This window comes from Emydura macquarii, unplaced genomic scaffold (genome assembly GCF_026122565.2).
Source record: "Emydura macquarii macquarii isolate MOO-44397 ecotype Brisbane River unplaced genomic scaffold, CSIRO-AGI_Emac_v2 contig_1043, whole genome shotgun sequence".
Taxonomy (NCBI): Eukaryota; Metazoa; Chordata; order Testudines; family Chelidae; genus Emydura; species Emydura macquarii.
In genome coordinates, this window is record NW_027131180.1 from 7,603,471 (window position 1) to 7,625,701 (window position 22,231).

At 38.5% G+C, this 22,231-nt stretch overlaps 1 protein-coding gene across 28 annotated transcripts in view; it reads right to left on the reverse strand.

Annotated features, from left to right (window-relative positions):
• The window catches only part of DMD (dystrophin), a 1,854,857-nt gene that overhangs the window by 385,973 nt on the left and 1,446,653 nt on the right, over positions 1-22,231 (reverse strand). For 26 of the 28 annotated variants that reach the window (XR_010919130.1, XR_010919131.1, XM_067545076.1 and 23 more), the window contains 2 exons: positions 15,870-16,081; positions 5,892-6,046 (listed from right to left, as the gene is read on the reverse strand). Coding sequence is in view for 26 of the 28 variants with exons in the window: in XM_067545076.1 (XP_067401177.1) it covers positions 5,892-6,046; positions 15,870-16,081 (367 nt within the window). In the remaining 2 variants the exon portion in view is untranslated. Of the gene's footprint in view, positions 1-5,891; positions 6,047-15,869; positions 16,082-20,195; positions 20,243-20,356; positions 20,390-22,231 lie in introns of those variants that run through there. The other 2 variants (XM_067545095.1, XM_067545096.1) reach the window with 2 other exon arrangements.

Here is a 22,231-nt window from a genome sequence, read left to right on the forward strand (position 1 = left end):
AACCAGGATGTTTAACACCACTGCCCTATTGCCTAATGTGTCAGGAGCCTAGACACACGATCATCTGGAAGAGACATACATTTAAAGATATTAATATATTATAGATGTACGGAGCTCTAATTCAGTAGATAGATCTTTTGACTAACTCCAATGCTGAGAAAGTGTAACTAATTTCCTGTCTTAGGCCCCAATTCAGCAGATATAAGCATCTGCCTAACTTCCCACTGAAACTGATGGAACTTAAAGAAAATCACATGCTTGAATGGATCGAAGAGAAGAAATGTACTTAAAGTTAGGCAAGTGCTTAAGTGAACAGAATCGGAACCTAGATTAATGCCCAAACAAAGAAAACAGCAGAGGACATTAGCCTAATTCATTTTAGAGGCCAAGGGAAAACTCAAGAAACACCCCTATAGTACTGTGATATGCATTTTTACATCCAGAATATTTTTGATGGTTGCTTCCTCCATTCCACCTTTTTCTCAAGAGTACATTTTAGTTCAGTTGCTTAATTTGTTGCTGCTAATTCAGGGAGCACAGACCACTCTCTCCTTAACTGCCTTTTAGTAAATAATACAGTTATTTCTAGGATAGTTAATGCTCCTAAAGAGAAGAGGAAGATACATGTTTACAAGTCAACCTGGCTCTTGCCCAACTAATCAGCACATATGCCACTAGTGAATCTTTTCAGCCACCACAAAAAAAAAGGTTAGTCAAAAGGGAAGCACCTATCAAAATGCTAACGAACTTGGCTATTACAAGAGTTAGAATGTCATTTTCATTATGGTTCAATGTTATAAAACAAAATGGTAAGGCAAAGGGTAAACACACAGCAATCAGTTGCAAATCTAGCTAAGCAAAACAAAACACAAACTGGCAGATGTTGCCTTAATGACTGAAGTGCTTGCTTTGGCAGAACTATCACCAGCAGACAAAATAGCATTTTTACTGGTGCTTGCCTGTTTCTTTGTTTTATTAACCTACGGTTCATGGACAGGGTGGCTCATATCATTTATACTGACACACAATGTTGCCATGAATGTTAGTTTAGTAGAAAACAACTCAAAGCAATATCAACCATTCCTTTTTTTACTTCTTTTTTTCTTTCCCTGTGAAAATTCATTTTAGAAGGTAATAACTCAGCTAAAATAAAGATTCAAAGCAAAATAAATTAAAAAAATTGCAACTGTGCATTTTCCCTTCTTGTTCAGGCATGTTATAAGAGTTGAATATATAAGTGTTGATTCTGATATCCCTAAAGTGCAATCAGACTAAGACTCTATTTTTTTAGATACATTTCTAAGCCAATATCAGTTCATTGACTCACAAGACCACACAATAGTTTCTTCAGAAAAAGAAAACGCATGAATCCCTCTAAAATCAGTGCACATGCATCTGACTAGAGAATTTGGCCCTTCAGGAAGCCAGTGATGGAGACATAACATATTCTTCACCTTGGTATCCCCAAAGTAAATTATGCCCCAGCTCTTATTTTACTTCACACAACAATCTGAAATCTGTATTGTAAAGGAAACTCCTGTGCTTATAAACTGTTAAATGTACTGAACAAAACTAATGATTTTTCCCACTTGAACTGGCAGTTAGTAATACAAAGCTCCATTTGCCCCTCCCATGAGGGAGCTAATGGAACAAAATCTTTGTGGCAACAGTATAACATCTAGTGACCGGCACTCGCCCCTTCCCCCTCCCGCTCAGCAATTACAGTAAACCAGAGACCTGACCTTATCGGGACCTTTACTGACACACCTAACTAAGATAGCACATCTGAAACGGCAAACAATGGGATGTTGCTAAAAGCCAAGGGCAGCCATCGGCCGTTCCAAATACTGCACATCTCTCACGAACTAGGGCAGCCATCGGCTGTTCCGAATATTGCACACCTCTCATGAACAAAGCATAGCCAAAGTGTATAATACTGCTGCATTTCGGCGGGTCTGGCAGAAGAGCTGTCGGCCCGCCAGACTGATCACCTGGAGCTGCTACCTCTTCCCGCCCCCGAGTCCTCTGCTGGGCGAGAGTCGAGTCGAGTGTAACCGGTCCAAGTTTTGAACCCGAGCTTTTCTCGTGTCCCCCACTGGTCAGGCGTCATGACCCTGCTCCTCGTGGTGGTAAGATTTTAAATAGTACTTTTGTTATAGTTTTCAGGTATTAGTAATATTAAGTTGATTATAATTCTGAAATTCATATAAACGCTATTTAGTGTACTGTGTGTCTATTGTTCTTCTAATCGGCTTAAATCCCCGTTAAGGAAAGTAGATAGTTCTGTTATATGTATTGTTCTTTTTACCCTCGTGAAATCCCACATCCCCTTGTCCCCAAATAAACTTGAAAATAGTTAAGAAACTGTTTTCTCAGTGTGGTGCTTGGTAATCAGGGGATCCCTTTACCTGTCGGTAACATGAGGTTTCACCAATTGTGAAAGGTATCCATGTAATAGGTCATGGATCCGGAGGGATTAGGAGAAGGTCAAGACCATCTGAGTACAAGGCCCTGTGTTCATCCTACCGGATGATAGGATTTATGCAGCTGGTGGCTACCCCCCCAAATCCCTATTTAAGGGGACTCCATATTAAAATGAAAGCTATGGAAATATCATAATACAGCCATAGGAGAGGCTGGAGTATTTTCCACACTTCTTTTTCCCCAAGTTCCCAGGCCAAGGGAGGGGGAGGTCAAAAACCAAATGCTACATATAATAGAGGATTTCTCAGCCTCTGCACAGGAACATTGGTAGTCCCTCAGAAAACTGTGATCCATAACATGCAGGATTGACTTGTAGATCCCTGACACAAACAGCATGTTGTTGTTGTTTTCGGGGAAGCAGAAATTACACTTATATTTAGGTTACCCATGGCCCCGATTATATACAAAAATTGCACCTCTAACTAAATTGGTTTCTAAATCTATTTAGTCAAATTGGTGAAAACCCCTTATGTGGACACTATTAATTTGGTTTAACAGTGGATAATGTCAATTTTGATTTACAGGTATTTGGAAGCTCAGGCTCTAGTGTCTGCAGCTCATCCCTCTGGGAGAGGCTGTCTGTAGACTCAGGTAGACATTGTCACATTAGTTACACTTGGCTGACCTATTCAAGATTTTCTTCACAATCATGACGGTTAGAAGCAATTTTTTTAAAAACAAAAGCTGAGACTCTGATGCCACATGACTCTGAAAGCTGGGGCCCCAGGTATCTGCCTGTGGCTTGATCCCTTTCTACTCATGGATGTAGGGCAGAGATTGACAAAAAATAATTGACTAAGTCCCAATGTTTTGGTCAAGGTATAGACAAACTCTAGAGAAAATAATAAAAAAAACAACAATGATAATTAAATAAAAAAGCTTTCAGGTTTCGTTCAAAAGTGCCTGGTGATCTGGATTTAGCCTGTGGTCCACATATTGACTACCCCAGGGGTGAAGGGTATGTCTGTCTCCCCTGAAGGGGAGCCACGCCTCAGGAGTCTATCAGAGTCTAGCAGAACACACAGTATTATATTTTGAACATCTGTACAAGCTACTGCAAATGGTATTTGACATCTAAAGTGGGTGGAGCTGATCACCATTACAATGGTTGTTATAGTTGCAAATAACATTTTTGTTTACTTAAAAACAAAGGAAATTGCACACAAATTAATTAAATTATAAGGTAAATAGGTTGCAAAGTCATATACTTGAAAGCTAGGAAATGCCACATTTAACATAGCCTGTGCAAGTTTAATTCCGCCCTCTGACACTTCCTAACTTTGAAATGTCGACTTTGTAAACTAAATATTTTTATTTTAATATAAGTTGGGAATTTTTTATACAATAATTTATCTATAGTGAGCTGTGGACTAGCTACTTTACACGTATGAAAGAGATTGCATATGTAGGTCTCTGCCCTGAAGAGTTCACAATCTACAATTCCTTAGTAGTTTGCTGCCTCTGCACACTGTGGACCAGGAGAATTCTGCTGTTTCAGGGGGCCTCCACATTTGCAAATTTGTGCCTAAATGTTATTTTTATGTATTTATTTTGTTTTGTAATCGTGTTGCTGCAGCTTGAAACTAGTAATCTCACTTTGTGAAAGTGATTGTCAGGTTGCCCAGTACTACACCATTTAGGTCTTCATAGACTAAAAGCAACAGCTGGAATTGCATTAAAAAAAAAAACAGCCAGCAGTCCATGCAGTTCTCAAACCACAGTAGTTATGTGCCCAACACAAAGGTCCACTTCATATGTGGGCAGCTACATTCTGTGCCACTTTCTGCTTCTGGGGGGTCTCATGGTGCAGCTATATGTAAATCACATTACAGTCGACTAGTCTTGAGGCCAAGGACATTGATGCAACCAAAAGAAGTGGTCACACCAGTCTTGACAAGGACACGTTTAAAAAAAGGACTCTTGGCTACAGCTATTACCTGAGCATTCAGTAGCAGCCCCGGATCTAGCAAGACCTCAGAATTGTGAATCTGGCACAAATGGGAGATTTCCCTAACTCAAAGAACTGATACAATCGCCTCCAATTCTTCCATTTACTTCCCCATAACTTACCAACCTTACTTTCCTCCTTTTCTGGACTGAACCTCAGACATCTAGCCCTTCTCATCGAGTCCCAAGCATTCCCCCAATATGAGGAACATAAAGAGACCAAGTTGAATGGTTTTACAGGTTTCTCAAAGCATAGATTTTACAAGAAATTTCTCTTTTCAGGAAGAGGACTACCATCAACAATAAGGTTAGAAATGCCTATAGAACTTCTCTTTACTTTCAGAATACATTTTACAGTTTAGTTATGGTACTTCTCACCAGCAAACTTAAAGGACATTGATATTATCTGTTTTTGTGATTCAGTTAGACCTAAAATGGTGATAGATCTGCTACAAACAGAAATGCTGTTAAAATGAACTGTTGTGGAGGCATATGAATACCATATTAATTCAAAAAAGCAGTAAAGAGAAAAAGGGAATGAACTCCTGTAGTTGCTGCTGATTTAAGTAGCTTTTACTATGCAAGCAAATCCCCTGAATTTGTTGCATATTTAACTAAGTTGACTTTGCTGACCTTGTTCATAAACTTTAATTAAAAACATTTTAAAAACTCATTCAGTTTTGGTTATAAGCTATAAAACGTAATCCTAGATACTAAGCCAGTTAAAGTAACTCCAACTTAATTTTTTATGTACCCCATTTAGTGTACAGCAATATAAACCTGTGAATCTGAGTTTTATTGCTTTAAATAAACTCATTTTTATCCTGCAAAAAATTTTCTGTGTAGTTTTTACACTGAATGATTCACAGTTAGTGGCAGCCTATAAACATATCTTTTAGCAATTAATTGGTAGCTATACCTAACATTGAGAAATGGCAAAATGTAATCCAGAATGGTTTAATCAACAATCTAATCTTTAAAAAAAAAAAAAAAAAAAAATCTTGGCTAGAGAGTCTCCTCACAGATATAGTATAATGCTTCTACTGTGAACTATGTTTCAGTAGGATGTGTCATTTTCATGTTCTATTTATGGCACTGACTACAATGATATGGAGATTAAGATGCTGAGATAGTAGTTAGAAAACTAAAAAAAACCCTCTAATTTAAATATGCATAGAACTTTATGAAACACAGTGAATTAACTGAAGTTAATTAGAAAATTGGTTAATATGTTTGAGCTGTTTAAAACTGGCAAAAGATTGTTTCATGTCAGAGTTGTTGCCCCCAAATCATGTCATTTCAAAGATAAGCATCTATGAGAAAACAATTGGGGTGACCAGCTTCTCTGGACATCTCCCTTTCATTTTGTCACCCACTCACTATATTAAATTTTAATAAAGTAGATCAATGCAATTCAATGAAGTTTAACAACAGAGTTAGTGCTAGAAATTGTATTGTACCTTTTATTAATGGTAGCCCAAGTGGTATTAATGTTATCTGTTATCAGTTCTACTTTTCTGGTGTCATCTGTTGAATAATCACGGAGAAGCTTAAGTGCCATGTCATTCGCCACATCCACATGTATTTGCCACTGCCGCAGCTCTTTCGATAATTGCTAGAGGGGAAAAAAACCCAAAAACAGACAAAACAAAACAATGAATCTCAGTTTCCCTTAAAAAATTACAAAAATACCTTGAATATTAGAAACGAAGATGAATCTTTTAACCTTTAAAACCTTCCAGATAAAAAGAGGATCTTCTGGTTGCTGGTAATAACATAAACAGTCTCTCTCACATGTGCTGATGGTTAGGGCCAGAACTTTTTTTTTTTTTTAAAGTTACGGAACATGAGAAGACTTCAGTACTACTGACAAGGGTCTGACAAGAATTACCAACAAAATCTTCATGCATGATAAAATGTGGCAACGCAAATTGGTAAACCAGTGAACAGAACCTTGATAATTCTCTCAAAAATAAATAGGTGAATAAATTATTGTGCATTCTGACTATTTTTATCTTTGTGATGGTGAATTCATTATGCTGGAGAGACAGGAGAAAAACATAGCAAAATAATATATTGCCAGGCCTAATTTTTTACAATGTGACATAACACCAAAACTTGGACAAATAAAACGTCTGTCACATTTTTTCACTTTATTAACAGTGATTTGTTTATGTAATTAGTGCCATCTACTGGATCAGTACTAAACTTGCATACACTAGAATATTGGTAAACCAGAGTATGGTAAATATGGTAAACATAACAGTAAGTTACAATAATGCTGATTACATTTCCCAATATTTCTGGAAATAGTTTTAAGGAAACATTTACAATTTTTAACATAATTCTGTGCTCATTTTAATTTGTATCTAGATCTGCTAACTAACTTAATTCCTTCCTCATTAGAAAAGCAGGCCCAGGAGATTTGAGCATTGATTGCAATGAGGAACCAAATTCCATTTACTTTTCCTGTTTGCCTGCCTGTCATAACCAACATCTGTAAAACACTGCGCATCCACACGTCTCCTCCATTGTTTGAAATCAAAGAGCAGTGACAATACAGATGATCAGTTCTGAGTGCTAGACATACTTATAGATTACCAGCCATCTTTGACAATGTGAGTGCAAAGGTATGTTATAATTTGCTAGAAACACTCAAGGAAGGATTCTAGAAACCTTAGCTGGCTGTATAAATTAGAAACTTTCCACAGAAAATGAAGAGTGAGGCTTGATTTCCTATTGTAGTATTTTGTGCTTAAATGCTCAAATAGGAAAAATCTCCATGAATACACATTTTCCTTTTTCCCACCAAGATGTTCATGCTGAAATCTGGTTTTGATTCAACTAACAGAGTCTTCACACAGAGGTAGTCATAAGTAAGCTATTTTTGTCAAGATTTGTGATGGAAAGAAGTCTGAAAGTCAAGTAAAATAAATAACTTAAAAAGAGTGTAGCAATTGCTCACTTCAAAGTTTGAAGGTTAATTTGGATAAGCTTCCGAAAGTTTTGATACTTATCTGAACCTTTAAGGATGTCCCTATTAGAGCTAGTTTCTTCGACACAGGGAAAAAAAGAAAGAAAAAAAAGCTCTAGCCTCCTATCTACCTTGAGCACTGTAGGTCCCTCTATCTTGAGAAGGAAAATTTTAGGGCTCCTCTAACGGAAGTAGTCACTGCTGTACTTCAAGTGGGATCTAATATGTTGCCTCTTAGGAAAGCTTCTCTTATTTCTCTAAAGTGTACTGGCATTTTGGAACATCTCTATAAATATAAGACTCAAAGGGTGTCATAGGATTGTAAAAACCAGGAAAACGTCAGATGTTTCTTCATCTACATTCTGCATTTCAGAGCAGCAGAGAAGCTATCTTGGGCAGGTGAGAGGTTACTATGTTTTGCTATCCTGAAGGAGATCTGTTCTTAGAGACCAGAAAGGTAGCAACATGTATGCCTGACTCCACAAAGAGAATCCGTTTCTACAGGTAAAAGATTGTGGCTGGTAGATAGGGGGAAGAGGAGCCTAATATTTTTTTTTCTTTAAACTTTAAAATGTTGTATTTCAGTATGAGTGAAGGTTCAGGTTACTTTTCAATGTTATCTGAAACAAATGAAGGTTGCCTAGGCATTCCTTCTTAATTAACTCACTCATGACTATGTATTGTCAAGAGGTCAGAATACTTGATCATTTAAAATTCCACAGGCTGGATTCAGCCCCAGGTCTCATCTGCTTCCACTTACGTTACCCAGAGCATAGGACCAAACACCAGCACAATTCCAGTTCCACTATGACCCCAAAAGCAGGTAGCATTGGCCTGGGGGGAAGACACAGCCAAGGGAGCCAGATACATGCTCGCCTGGCAAATCCCCTGGCCAGCCTCAGTTGGTGGAGCTACTGTGAAGCTCTAACCACACTTGAACTATGTCCTCGCCTAGGTATATTGTTGTTGTTTTGTACTTGTTCTTTAGATATCTTATGATATGTGGGCTTTTTTCCATTTTTTTGCTGCAGACTGTATCAATTAGTCTACATATGTAAGAATTTTACCCTGTTCATACTTTTTTATTTTAAATATTTTTTCCAGTAGGACAATGTTACAAAGCACTAGTAGTCACTTTTTTTCAACCAAAAGTATTATAGCAGAATATTTTACATTTGCTTTATAGATACAAAAATTACCAAAACAGTCTGTCCACGTTGAGGACTAATGGCCTGTAAACTTTCACTTGGAAAATGTGTACCTTTTTCTAGTCCCATGTGAATTTAAATGACCTTATAAACCCCTCCAAAGCAAGCTTTTTAATGGAAATGCTGACGGACCCATTACAAAGCTACTTCCAAAGTGTCGATTCTCACCATTAACTTCAAGTCTAATCTGTTAAATCCCTGACATTACTAAAGAACAATATCATTCAGAACATAAATGAAGAGAACAGGGGATTCTCTTTGAGGAAACAATTTGTATTTTCCAGTTTACTGGAAATGAGTATTTAATCTTTTCAACAACTTTGAAGAGTGCACGCTTAAGTCATTGCTCCTACTCTGTACTTCTCACAGATACTGAGAGCAACGTATTATAGTGAAAGTTTTATCGTCTAAACTATTAGAGTCCCATTATTTTCTGTCTTACTTGACTTCATGTAATGAATTTTTATAATTAAACTAATGGAATACCATTTCTTTCTTTCTTCCTTTTAGGCCCCATTTCTCTTCCAGCTACTTTGGAATAAGTTTTTTTAGGAAAGTATTCGAAGTGCTTTATTACCTTAATTTCATTATGACATTTTGTAAAGCATTCATCTTGTTTCATCTGTCTCATCTCTTGAATTTGCTGACTTTATTAAAAGGCTTAAAGAGTTAGGGATGTGCATTAATCATGCTGCTTATGTGTATTTTTAATTTTCTTTAATTAGAAGACACTAGTTGCTATGTTATTAGTGGGAAAGCCTGGGTAATTAAGAGTCCTTAATTAAAAACAAGTAAGGAAATGAGACTGAGGCTTTCTTTTTATCCATGCATTACCCAGTGGAATAAAATAAACGTTGCTATATGTGGGTATCTATGCACAATGTATGTACAGCATCATCAAATTTGGAGCATGTCAATTTCTGCATTAAATATTTATATAATCCAAGTCTGGAAAAGATGACCCACTCTATCCCCCACCCCCTTCTCTGGATGTTCTGTATCAGCTATTTAGCTGGTTAAGAGAGGTATAACCATTCATCATTTGTCCCCTATTTCAGTGTTTATGCAGCTGGGGGCATCATTCCTATAATATTTCCCTGCACTTAAGATTGTAGGTCATGAACTCTGGTATAATTCAGAAACAACACTAACAGTACATTTCTTTCACCATATGTATTTGTCTATACCTGGAATATTAGGTGGCAGCAAAATAGTTAATGGTGACATTATAAAGCATGTGATGAGGTAACTGGTGCATACCTTATGTGACTAAAGGCTAGATTGTCCCTTGTCCTATGCACTGTTCAGGACAGTAAGGCTGGTGGGTCTCTGTTGGGAGAGCAGCCTCAGAGGGACTGCTACTTCATTTCCTGCATAGGTGAATTGGAAGTGGGCAGGCAAGGGCATACCCTTAGCTCTATCCACCCTCCCACACAATGAAGGGGAAGTAAACTTCTACTGGAATTGATTACCTCTCCCTTTATCCAAACAGAGAAAACAGACTCTTTTTTAAAAACCTTTGAAAATTCTACCCAGAAAGTAAAACTAGTACTTTGCATAGGATTTCTAACTAGTGTTCTAACTTTATATGTTTATACCATTTGTCATACAAAGAGGAAGACTAAATGGGATGTGTGTTCTCTTTCACTATTAATTTAAAAATAAAACAATGAATGCAGTGACAGGTATCAAATCTCAGATCTTATCAATAGAATAGATTCATAGACTAAACAACCAGAAAAGGCTACTATCATCATTCAGTCTGCCCCCCATGAATAACAGACCTCAGGACTTCCCTGAATTAACACCCATTTGAACGAGAAAAAACTATTTAGAAATTTTTTTTAAAAACCATTCAAACCATGACTTCAATGTTTCCAGTGATGGAGAATCCACCACACCCTTGGTAAATTGTTCCAGTCGTTAGTTACCCTTACTCAGTACTGGGCTTACTATAGGGTCAATGATGCCATCACGTCAGGCCCACTACGAACCCATCCACATGACTGAGTCTGGCCTCTCGCCCAGGACACTCCAGTACCCACACCTCGCTGTGTGAGAGGTTCACAGCCAGCAGGTCCCGCTCACCTATAGGAGACTCGCTGCCCAGCAGCCGGGCTCCGCCATGACTCTCAGGGATCCTGTCCCAAGGGTCCGCTCCACTCCCCAGTGTGGTTCTAGCTCTGAGTGGTCTCTGCTGCCCACCCATTTTGGGGGTCCACCCACCTCCCCAGGGCCGAACTGCCTAGGAGCAGTGCAGAGTCCAGGGCAACCTCAGCTGGGGGGGGAGGGAAGGCAGTGTAGGGAGCTTAGCTGAGCCCCCTCAGGGCAAGTGGGTCCTGAGGGAGCCCAGCCCAGGCAGGCCCTGCTCCCACTCTGGCCTAGCTGATGGCACTGCTCCTAAGGGGCTGGAGCAATCCCTGACCCAGGACCAGCCCTGGACATGCTACTGGCTCAGCTCAGCAGACATGGTCACCTCACAGCGGGGCCAGTTAGTGCACCGGGGAGGGGAGGGGGGGAAAGGTGTTGGAGTGGGTCTGTGTGGGTGGGGTCTTGTGTATTTTCTGATGCTGGGCAGGAGGCACTAGGCATAGGGATCTATAGGGGTGCTTGGGGAGAGGGGCCCGCTGGGCAGTTTGTAAACAGTGCTCTCGCCCTGGGCTGGGTGGAGGGGGGCTGCATGCCTCTTGCTCTGGGGAACAACCCCCCTCCGCACCATGCCCCATTGCCTGCATGGGAGCCCAGAAACATGTTTGGTGCTGTGCCCACCGAAGTTTAATTCAGCCCTGCTTTCACTGGTAAAACTTTGTGCCTTATTTCTAGTCACTGTCTCTAGTTTCATCATCCAGACACTGGATCTTGTTATACCTTTGTCTGATGTAATAATGGAGGACTCTTCAGTCTGTTTATCATGTAGATTCTTCTGTACTATGATCAAATCATTCCTTAACATGTTCTTTAAGATAAACAGACTCAGGGAGTTTTATCATTAGAAGGCTTGTTTTCCAATCTTTTAATCATTCTTGTGGCTCTTCTTTGAACTCTTTCCAATTAATCAACATCATTCTTAAATTGTGGATCTCAGAACTGAACGCAGTATTCCAGTTACAGTTGCACCACTGCCACATACACTTGTAATATAACCTTCCTACTCCTATTCAATATCCCCATTTATACATCCAAAGATTGCATTAGCCTTTTGGCCATAGCATTGCACTGGGAGCCCAAGCTCAGCTAATTATCCATCATGACCATAAAATCCTTTTCAAAATCACTGCTTCCCAGGACGGTCCCCATCTTGTAAACATGGCCTGCATTCTTGGTTCCTGGATGCATGACTTTACATTTGGCCTCATGAAAATACATATTGTTTTCTTGCATCCAGCTTGCCAAGAGATTCATAGATTTGTAAATTCCAAGGCCCGAAAGGACCATTGTGATCACCTAACTTGACCTCCTGCAATAGACCTTCCCCAGAACAATTCCTAGAGCGTATCTTTTTAGAAAACATCCAATCTTGATTTAAAAATTGCCAGTGACAGAGAATGCACCACTACTCTTGATAAGGCATGTTTCAGTGTATCGGTGACCTATTCTCTTCATTATTTACCACTTCCCCACTGTTTGTGTCATCTTCAAACGATTTTATATTGTCTTCAAGGTCACAGATTTAACATGAACATTTACTGCTCAAGATTCCTCATTTTCTTGTCCATCCTGATTGAAAGGAACCACTTTCTAGAGAGAAGAAAAAACTAGTCCCCATACTTATTAATTTAAAACTTTGTTCTCTCCATGGAGATTGCTACTGTTGTCCTTTAATTCTAATTTATTAGTTCAACCTGCTAGGCTAACAAAGCTTACATTCAGCATAGAACAATGAATATGAATAGGATTAATTTTTGAATTCTAGTGAAAAAGACAACTCTTATTACCCACTTTACCATGTTTGGACTCTCCCATATCTAAACCCAGTCCCTTGGCTGTTATTCTTGAACAGAAAACTACAGACATTTATGAAGTGATATTCCTTTTGAGTAAGTTACAAAACAATTAACTCTGAACTAACTTCAGACACTTAAGTAAAACTAATTTTTATTAGGATCTATATGATACCAGCTTAGTATTATAATTTAAAACTCTTGCAAATGGAAATTAAAAAAAAGAGTATCAAAACCACTGGGGCAAATCCAGACCAACTATAGGTTTGGGATATATGCTAGAATAATAAAAAGCAGTCTTACCAATATGATGTCCCCCATGCAGTTCACTTTTGCCCTTGGTAGGAACAATCTCCACAAAGGGGTCTGATCCAAAGCTCACTGAAGTCAACAGGAATCTTTCAATTGAGGAGAGTAGATGGGAAATGGGACACTTGGGCCAAGGGTAATTCTTGCTGACTACACTCCCTGACACCAAACTCCTTCATAGATCTGGATCGGATGGATCTGTTTTCTAGGAGGTCTGGGTATGTCTGACTTGGCTGCCTATTTCCCAATACGTGAAGGCACAGAAGCAGCGGTCTGAATTTTGCTCAGTGTAAGTAATAATCTATTAAAACTGCAAATACAAGATATTGTGTATATTCTAAACATTCAAGCGGAGGACATCAAAATGCACGTGCATGTTAAGACACAAGACTTAAAAGCATTTTTTAAAGACCAGATCTATGTCTAGGTCCTTCAATTCAGATGCTGTTTTATAAAAGAAATCAGCTAAGCTCAAACAAGATTTCAGTTTTCTTTTGAATTCATGTTCACTTAGCTCAGCCAAGCACAAAACAGCTAATGTTGTCACATCTGACAGGCTTTTATGCAGGATTTGATACAACAGGAATCACAAGGCAGACAAATAGATTTCTCATAAAAAGGCTGGGGAGGGGGTCGGAGGTGAATTTCTTTTCACTTGTAGGAAGGAGGACAAGCAAAACCAAACAAATGAAAGTAAACTAAGGTGATTGGCACTGTCTAAGGCTGTAAGGCCATAGGCAATTATATCAGGATATAGGGAAAGCAAAGCAAAGTCCAACTGTGGGTTTGATGATCTGACAGGTTTTCATGAAGATTATAGCACATTTCATAAAATTTCTAGATATGGGCTCAAATTGCAAAATTTAGTTCAAGGTCTGGACACCAAATGCTCCGAATTTCAGGGTTATTCAAGATCCAGGTTTTACATTTTAATTCATAGCTAGCAGTAGTGGAATTTCCTCTCTTTTCTTTTCTTTAATTGAAGGAATGAATGAGATTATTATACACTCTCCTCACTTATACAGAGCTGGTCAGAAAATTTTTCACAAAACAATTTTTCATCAGAATACAACAAAATATTTTGGTGGTTGAATCTGCATAATGTATCAATTTTGATGAAACTTTCATCTTGAAGGTTTCTCAAGTCCAGGACGAAATTTTTGTCCAAAACTAGAGAAATACATCCCAGCAGACCAGCATATCCCACTGAATATTCCAAGCAAGGACTAGAATTTAGGTCTCCCACATCCCAGGTAAGTGCCTTCACGACTAGGTTATTCTGGGCGGCGGGTGGGAGGAAAGATTGTCTCTCTTTTTTGGCTAAAATTTCCAAAGGTCTCAGGTTTCATCCTGATTTGGAACAGGGAAACAATCTGAAATCTCAAAAACCCTTGCAGGATAGAAACATGGTTCCTGCCCAGTTCTATTTATACATAAACATATGCACACACACCAATAGCTACATATAATTTGTAATTTTCATATAGCTATATTACTGTTTTGTATTTACCAGTTTGAGTTAAAGCTTGATATTCTAAAGACAGAGCCCTGTAAAAGGAAGTTTAATTTAATTATGTATTAAGGTATGCAAACTTATAAAGGCAATGGTGCAAGAAAAGTTAATATAGTGGGGGTGCTGAGAGCCATTGAACAAAACTGTAAAACTTGGATATGATGGAAACCAAAGCAAAGCAGGGGATCCTGCACCTCTAGCATCCCTAGTTACAGCACCTCTAGCACCCCTAGTTCCAGCACCTATGTCTAAGGTAATTCTGGTGAGTCTAATAGCAGGAGGTGCATTTTTTCATAAAAATGAAAGTGTCACACTATTTGTAAAATAGTTATTTTCATTAGTCTTAGTTGCCTGTGTACTTTGTATTTGAGGTGGAGAATGTTAAAAATATATGGACTTAAGAACTTGTTCACACAATTTGTTCAACTAACTTTTCTGCTCCCTTACACCTTTGCACCATTAGGAAATTTAATTTGTTGAGGCTTCTTTTGTAAATCAAACACTGGTCAGATGCCAGCATTCTATCTTCAGAAAAAGACAATGACAAATGTGTCTCCTCGCTGCTGAACGACAGTAGTGTACATAATCTCTAACTCTTTCCAATACATTAGTGAGTGATTGCCTTTCTTTATAATCATCCATCCTTCCTCAGGCAATGACCTTTAAGGCAGAATCTCAGGTAAGAAAATTTAACCAATCCCTCCCCCTAAAAAACAAAAAACAAAGAAGGATTTCTGGTGTTTTCATACTTCCACTGGGCAAATTAAAAGCTAGTGCTTGTATGTACTTGAAAATTATAGGATTGGAGAAACTGATTAAAAACAATGGATGTTAGTGTTAGCTAGACTGATATTTCTGGAAAGTGAAATCTTCTAATTATGTGGACAGAGGACAGTTTAAAAGACTGGGTTTTTTTAAACTTTTAACCAAAAAGTTAGATATTACCAGTTTGAATATCATTAGAATCAGCCTGGCCCTGCCCTCAAGTATAAAGCTAAAAGACTTTTTTTCTTTAAAAAAAAAAAAAAAAAAAACCAACAACAACAAAAAAAAAATAAAATAAAAACACCCTTTGCCCACTGTCCCAAGAGAACAGGTACAACCAGTTAGCAGTAGTATAAGGTTTCCCACAATGCAGTACTAGTATACCTTAACCCAAGATGGGGGAAGGAGAAGAGGAAATCAGCTCACAAGGTGAAAAGGTAGTTCATTCTCCAGTATCATTCAGCCCTTGGCCTCTCTGCTAAGTATGTCAATTAGGGCTCATTGTGGTGGGGAGGTTTATGTGATGTCAATTTTAGAATTTAGTAGCCAATAGAACTTTTATTATTGGTAACAGTGGAGGGAGTATTTGGCTGGAGAATCACCTGGTTTGTGGCTATATTTTTTGGCCCAAGTTATCCAATCTTGAAAGTATTTTTTTCATCAATCAACTATTCAAATCAAGTAGAAATGCAAATCAGACAGACAAATTCCCTGTCTTCAATAATAACCTTAAGTTCGATGTTCTGCTTTCTCAGAGCGTCCACAGTGTAAGGAATCTCCTTCCATGACTCAAGCTTGACTTTGGCCTGCTCTAGAACCTGCTCAGCTTCTTGCTTGGCTTCCAACCATTGTGTTGAATCCTTTAACATTTCATGTAGCTGCTGCCTGCGGCTTTGAAGGTGTCCCTGTACTTCGTCCCACTGGCTCTGTATCTTTTCAACTGATGAAAAACAAATGCAAAAACAAAGAAGTTTTGATTCAAGATGAAGCTTTAAAAAAAACCAAAAAAAACCCCGCAATGATTAAAATATTAAAGTATTTAAGAAACATTTCTCAATGGAAACAATTTTCAGCTGTAACTAAATTTGGTTTATTAAAAGAGAACAAATAACTGTTGCTGAGGCACACTATGGTACACAGCAGGGATGCTAATTCATATATAGCCAGAAATGTTAGCTTTTTGTCTCAACAATGATGTAAAGAACAACAAAACAGGATCACATTGCTGAAAAAGAAACAGTTCTCATGTTTCATTCTTACCAAATCAATAATAATCTATAATCTTATTCTTCATTTTAAGATTCATTACAAATCAATGGTTACGCTCTACTTTCCTGAGCAGGTAAGACAAACAGTGGCAGAATGCATGGCGGTCCCCAAATAAATCTACTCACATCTTCAAATTAGTTATTAGAATAAGGATTAGATGTGCCCTTATTTGGGGGAAATGTAGTTTTGAAAAGATTAAATGATAATTGGGAGCTATGATAATGAGGGTTGGCCAAGATCAGACTGGCTCACAAAGGCACAAGGTAATCTCCTGGTGATGTGGCAAGAAGACCTCGTCCTGAAACATGCAAACTTTGGGGAAAAAATGTTGTGCTGTACTTTGTTAATATGACATTTGTATATCTTAAACTAGTACAGAGCCTCTTAGTATTTTTTCCCAAAGGCTGACCCCCTATATTTAAAAACCAGTGGGCTACCTTCTCTTGGTGGGTTGAGAATGCCCCGAATGGTCTGAAGGCAAAAAGGCACCACCAAAGGGAGGAAATTGCTTGCAGAGCACCCATGATAGGGCTGATTCCACAATGGTGTTGCCTGTCAGGCCTGGAGGAGAGCAGTGCGCCATCACAAACGTGTACAGTGAAAATCCTCCCAGCAGTGCCTCTCCATTAGCCTGGAAGAAGCGTCATGGAGCCTCCTATGAATTCCTCCAGGTTTGGAGAAGGGGGAAAAGATACTTCCAGTGTCCCTTGCTCCAGACTGGAGAAGACAGAAAATGTGGGAATGTGGGAAAAGGAATGAATGAGTGCAAGAGGAGGAGGAGGTAGGGCAGGGTGGCAAAAAAAATGAAGAAATAGCATTGGAAGAGACAAGATACGACCCGAGGACAAACCAAGGGTGGGCCAAAGAGGGGGGCAGGAAGAGGGAAAATGAGCAGTAACACAATTTAGTTAATTTGTGAGAATCAAGATTTGGAGCATATTAAACTGTCCAATTTTTAAAAAGGAGTATTTAGAGGCTACACCACAATTGCTCCTTGAATACACCACATTTGGGTTAGTGTTTATACTGTTTGCCACTAGGAACACCTGGATCAATGTGGTTGGAGGATGAATGCATCTGAAGCGTAACTGATGTCCCCCTCAAAAATACAAAACTGATCCATGAAAAGTAAGGCGAGCTTATCCATTTCACGAATAGCTGTGGGGAGCAACAAAAATACTTAAAATTAAATATTAAGGTTCTGATTTTTGTGCTATCCAAAAGATGGGAGAGTTGTTTTTTGGGGAGAAGGAGGTTGAAAATTTTCCATCAAAACTGCTTTTTGTCAGAAAATTGGGTTTTCAACTGAATGAATTTTTTTGTGAAAAGTGTCCGCTTTCCACAGAATATATTGATTTTTTTTTTTGTCAGAAAACAACAAAACACAACTGAAAACCAAAATATTTTTATTTGGATACGTTGCCTCATAGGAATTGTGGTTCAGGTGCTTCATGTCCTTATTCTCGTCTATGGGCCAGGCTCCCTGGCCAGAGTGCAGCAGCAGTCCAGCCAGGGATCCAATCTATAGAGGAGAATGGAAACATGAGATCCTGCAAAAGCAAGTCATGTGAGGTACACCTCCTCGCCAAAATATTTTGGATAGTTGGCCAAAATATTTCAATTTTAAATTTTTTGCCAAAAAGTCAATGTTGTTTTCTGTGAAAAAGAAAAGTTTACCAACTCTATTATTTTGTTTTCTCAAGAGTAAATTATTACACGCAAGAGAAAATATTCTTAATGGTGCATGCCTTATTACAGAAGAGCTTGAAAGTCAGAGAGAGTTCGGGTAATGGAGTATCTTTAAATGATCTAATCTAAACCATTTAAAGCTATGCAAAATATTTCAGTTTGATACATTGGATCACTCATTAATCCCAGAAAAGAAAACATTTAAATGTGGGATAAACACATTGTGACATTTAGATAATTCATCTGGCCCTTCTGAGCTGGTCTTCAGCTCATTATATACCATATGTGACAAATAAAATACTAACAGTCAAAAAGGTTTAAAAGATAGTTCATTAAAGAGGAGGCAAAGGGGACCTTTGTAATTCAGGCATCACTGATTTATTACAGAGTAACCCAAAAGCAGGCCATACACACAAAAAAATCCATTTATCACAGTAAGTTTATACCTGATAATTGACGTATTCATTTGAATGTGGACATTTTGAAAAAAAATATCTTTTGAATGAGGAAAGGCAATTCCTTTCAGCTGAACTTGCTCAAGATTTCACCTTCGGATCTCATTTAAACCACTCAGTGTGTTAGTAAATAAATACATCTGCTCAGAATTTGTTTCTCTCCTACCTATACATTCATACCCTCTAGTTGAATCTTCTTTGTTAAAGAGAAAGGGAATGTGTAGCTACACCTTTATCAGCTATATGCCAAACTATATGAGTTTGGAACATCCAGGCACCTTTTCCAACATGCAGATATCAGATCACAGCTGGTCCCAAGAATGTGCAAGATGCATGGTTGCACCTGGTATACACATGGTTGCATCAACACAAAGGGCAAGAAGCAGTGGGGAAGGAATGCTTAGACCCAGAGATTGCAGGGGGAGAGAAAAGCAGGGGACTCCTTTAGATACTTTTGAGGAGAAAGTAGGAGTGAAAATTTCCTAGCAGTGCCTAAGGCTACTGGCACATCCCTCAGGCCTTGGGAACTGGAGTTAAGATTCCTCTCAGGCTTTAGGGAGGGGAGTCAAGGAATGAGTAGTGTGTGAAGAGGGCAAGGAATGGCGGCAGTATAAGGGGAAGTCCCTCTGAATAGCTGACAGAAATGAGAGGAGATCACAAACAAAAGTGGAACAGGCATTGTCAGACTACACGGTTAATGCTCACACACTTTAGAAATGGGTAGGATCTGCTCTGTCTCAGAGATTTTACTACCAGGAGCCATGGAGCTGCTGTTGCTGCTTCTGAGTCAGCTATTTAAGGTGAGGCGAACCAGAGGACTACAAAATCTTTTTTAAAATGTTAGGCAGCAGACCCTTCTTTAAAAGGTTTTCTTCAAAGTAGATTTTAAAAGTATTTTTGAAGGGCTTCTGTACCCATATTGGGTTTTTGTCTGAAGGCAGTAGATCACTCTATAATGTTTCCCCTGGTTGGATGTCTACATGAGGGAGTTTGTGGAAAAAGAAAGTACTTAAAATATTTTTGATGAAAGTGTAGCTGAACAGTAGGAAGAAGATAGGGGAGACATCTAGCATTCTGCTTAAGGTCTATAAGGGTCATTTCTGCCTGCTTCCCTCTCATAAAATCCTGATGATTACAATGAACATATGGGATTCAGCAGAGGGAAAAATGAGTTCTTTCCACATCCAATGACCCTTATCTGAGAGCATAAAGAGGTTAACCCTGTGAATAAGGTATAGCGCTCTGTGCATAGGTGGGGAATAAAAGAATCAATAACTTGTGAATCAATTGCTCCAGAAAGGGGTTTGTCTGAGTTTTGAAGAAACACAAAGGAAGTTGGATTACCCATCTCTAACTCTGAGTCAAATTTCTTCAGTAAACACAAAATACCTCACAAAAGGCCAAAGGAAGAGGCATGCTGTTATATGACAGATGACAAAAGGAGGTCTGACATCTAACTAATAACATTAAAATTATTAATTTAATTATTTAATTGTTGCAGCTGACAAAGTGGGTTGCAGCCCACGAAAGCTTATGCCCACAGAAATTTATTAGTCTTTAAGGTGCTACAGGTCTCTCGTTGTTTTTATTAAAATTATTAAAAAATTATGAGCTTAGTGTCACAGGGCTTGACTCCCTTACTCCTGGTTCCTTGCTGCAAATGCTCCTCACACCACCAGTGACGAGTTCAGTACCATGTGTTTTATTTACAAGTGTTTGTTCCCTACAGCAAGGCTTTTTCCCATGCCTTTACCTACTAGCAAAGCACAGGGAAGGAAGGAAGAAAGAAAAAAAAATCTCACCTCTCTGAACTCCTAGACTGCTTTACCCTTTCAGTCTTCCTCCTTCATGCTTGTCTCTCTTTTAACCATCCTCAGCTGAGGCACTCAGTCTCCTGGTTGATTGGTTAATCACCTGTTACTTAATCAATGATCTCTTCACTATGACTCATGTGGGTATGTTTACTGAATGCACAGAGTGGTGAGTCAGCCTTAGGCTACTCTCACTGTGTCACACTCGGCTACACAATGGTATAAATCTAGAGTAATTGTTCTAATTGTACTCTGGATTACAACAGTGTCATTGAGTTGGTTTTGTTTTTTTTTTTTTTTACCACAGCACTTAAATATTATGGTGATTTATAAATTAGAGACACGTAGACAGAATGAATGTAACCTAAGTGCCCTGAGTAGGGTCAAAACTCACTATGTTCTTGGGTTTTACACAATTAATAAATCAAACAGTAACACAAAGCCCATTGCTAGTCTTGTTCCTAGGTTTGGCTGCTCCTAAAATTCCCAGTCCAGGGCTGCTCTTTTCAGCCAAGTCCTAAATTCTTTGTTTCTCAGACCCAAAGATCTTTCTATCATAGTAGCTCCCCTCTGCCTGACTTTAGCAGTGGAGGCTTGTAATTTCAGGGGTCCTATTTAATTTGTTTTGCATCACTAGTGCCACCAGTAGCTCAACAGCTGTTATGTCATTAAAGAGGGGAAAGTGAGATCCTCTTAGCTGATTTATCGGTTTAGTAAGATACAGAAAGTACTAAAAATTGAGAAAATTACATTTTAAAAAGCAAACACTAGATAACTACTTTATAATTTAGTTACCATTGATTTAATATCCAGAAAAAGAACAATCCCAGCAAGTAAAGCAGCTAACTTGAGATCCTTTTTTGTTTATTAGGTCATTTGCTCTGCTATACTTCATTTATGGACAAAACTAATATAACTAATATAATGTCTACTGCTGAAAATAAACCACTTATGTATTGAGCTATCTGAGCTGCACACTGCTCATCCTTTCTTTGGAAAAGTGAATTGATGGAAAAAATAAATAAGCAGTCTAAAACAGTGTGATCTAGAAATGCAAAGAGTTGTAAGATTTGAAAACTGAACACTAACTAATTATCAGCAACAGCAGCAGCATTATATCAAGGGGGGTTAAGACCCCTTCAAAAATAAACACAGCCTGGGCAGCCACTAATCCAATGCCACTCCACTGATTTCCCCAGTGCAGTCTTTCTATGCAACCTCCTCCGAACAACAAATAGTAATAATACCCAATTTAAAATTCAGCAAGGTATCCTCACTTAGAACAATCTCACTGAGACAAACAATAATAGAGATGAAAAGAAGAATAAAAATAAACTGGAAAAAAATCATCAGCAAAACTGTATTCAGTTAAGACAAAAACATCTGAAATGGACTGATTCTGCAGTTATTAAAACATTAATATAATTTACAGTCTATGACATAATCTCACCTGTGAAGGGACTGTCTTTTTCCATGTGTTTATACAGTGCTTAGCACAATGAGCTGAGTTTCTGCTGCTCTGTGTGGCCTGGGGCAAATCATTCACTCTCTCAGTGTCTCAGATCCCCTAGCTATGAAATTATTATTTCTAATTATTTGAATTTCCATCACTTGTGGAGGTCCTAATCAAGATCAGGATCACATTGTATTTTATATGCACATAGTAAGAGGTAGCCTCTACCCCAAATTGCTTACAATCAAAACAGACAAGACAGACCGAGGAGATCCAAGGCATCCAAGACACTCACACATCTTCAGTGACTACGTTTTAAGGTGGATCTGTCTTATACCCAGTTCTCCCATCTGGTTCAGTATCCAACCAATCCAGGGACTGACAAGAACCAAATATTTTGCTATCCAATTAAT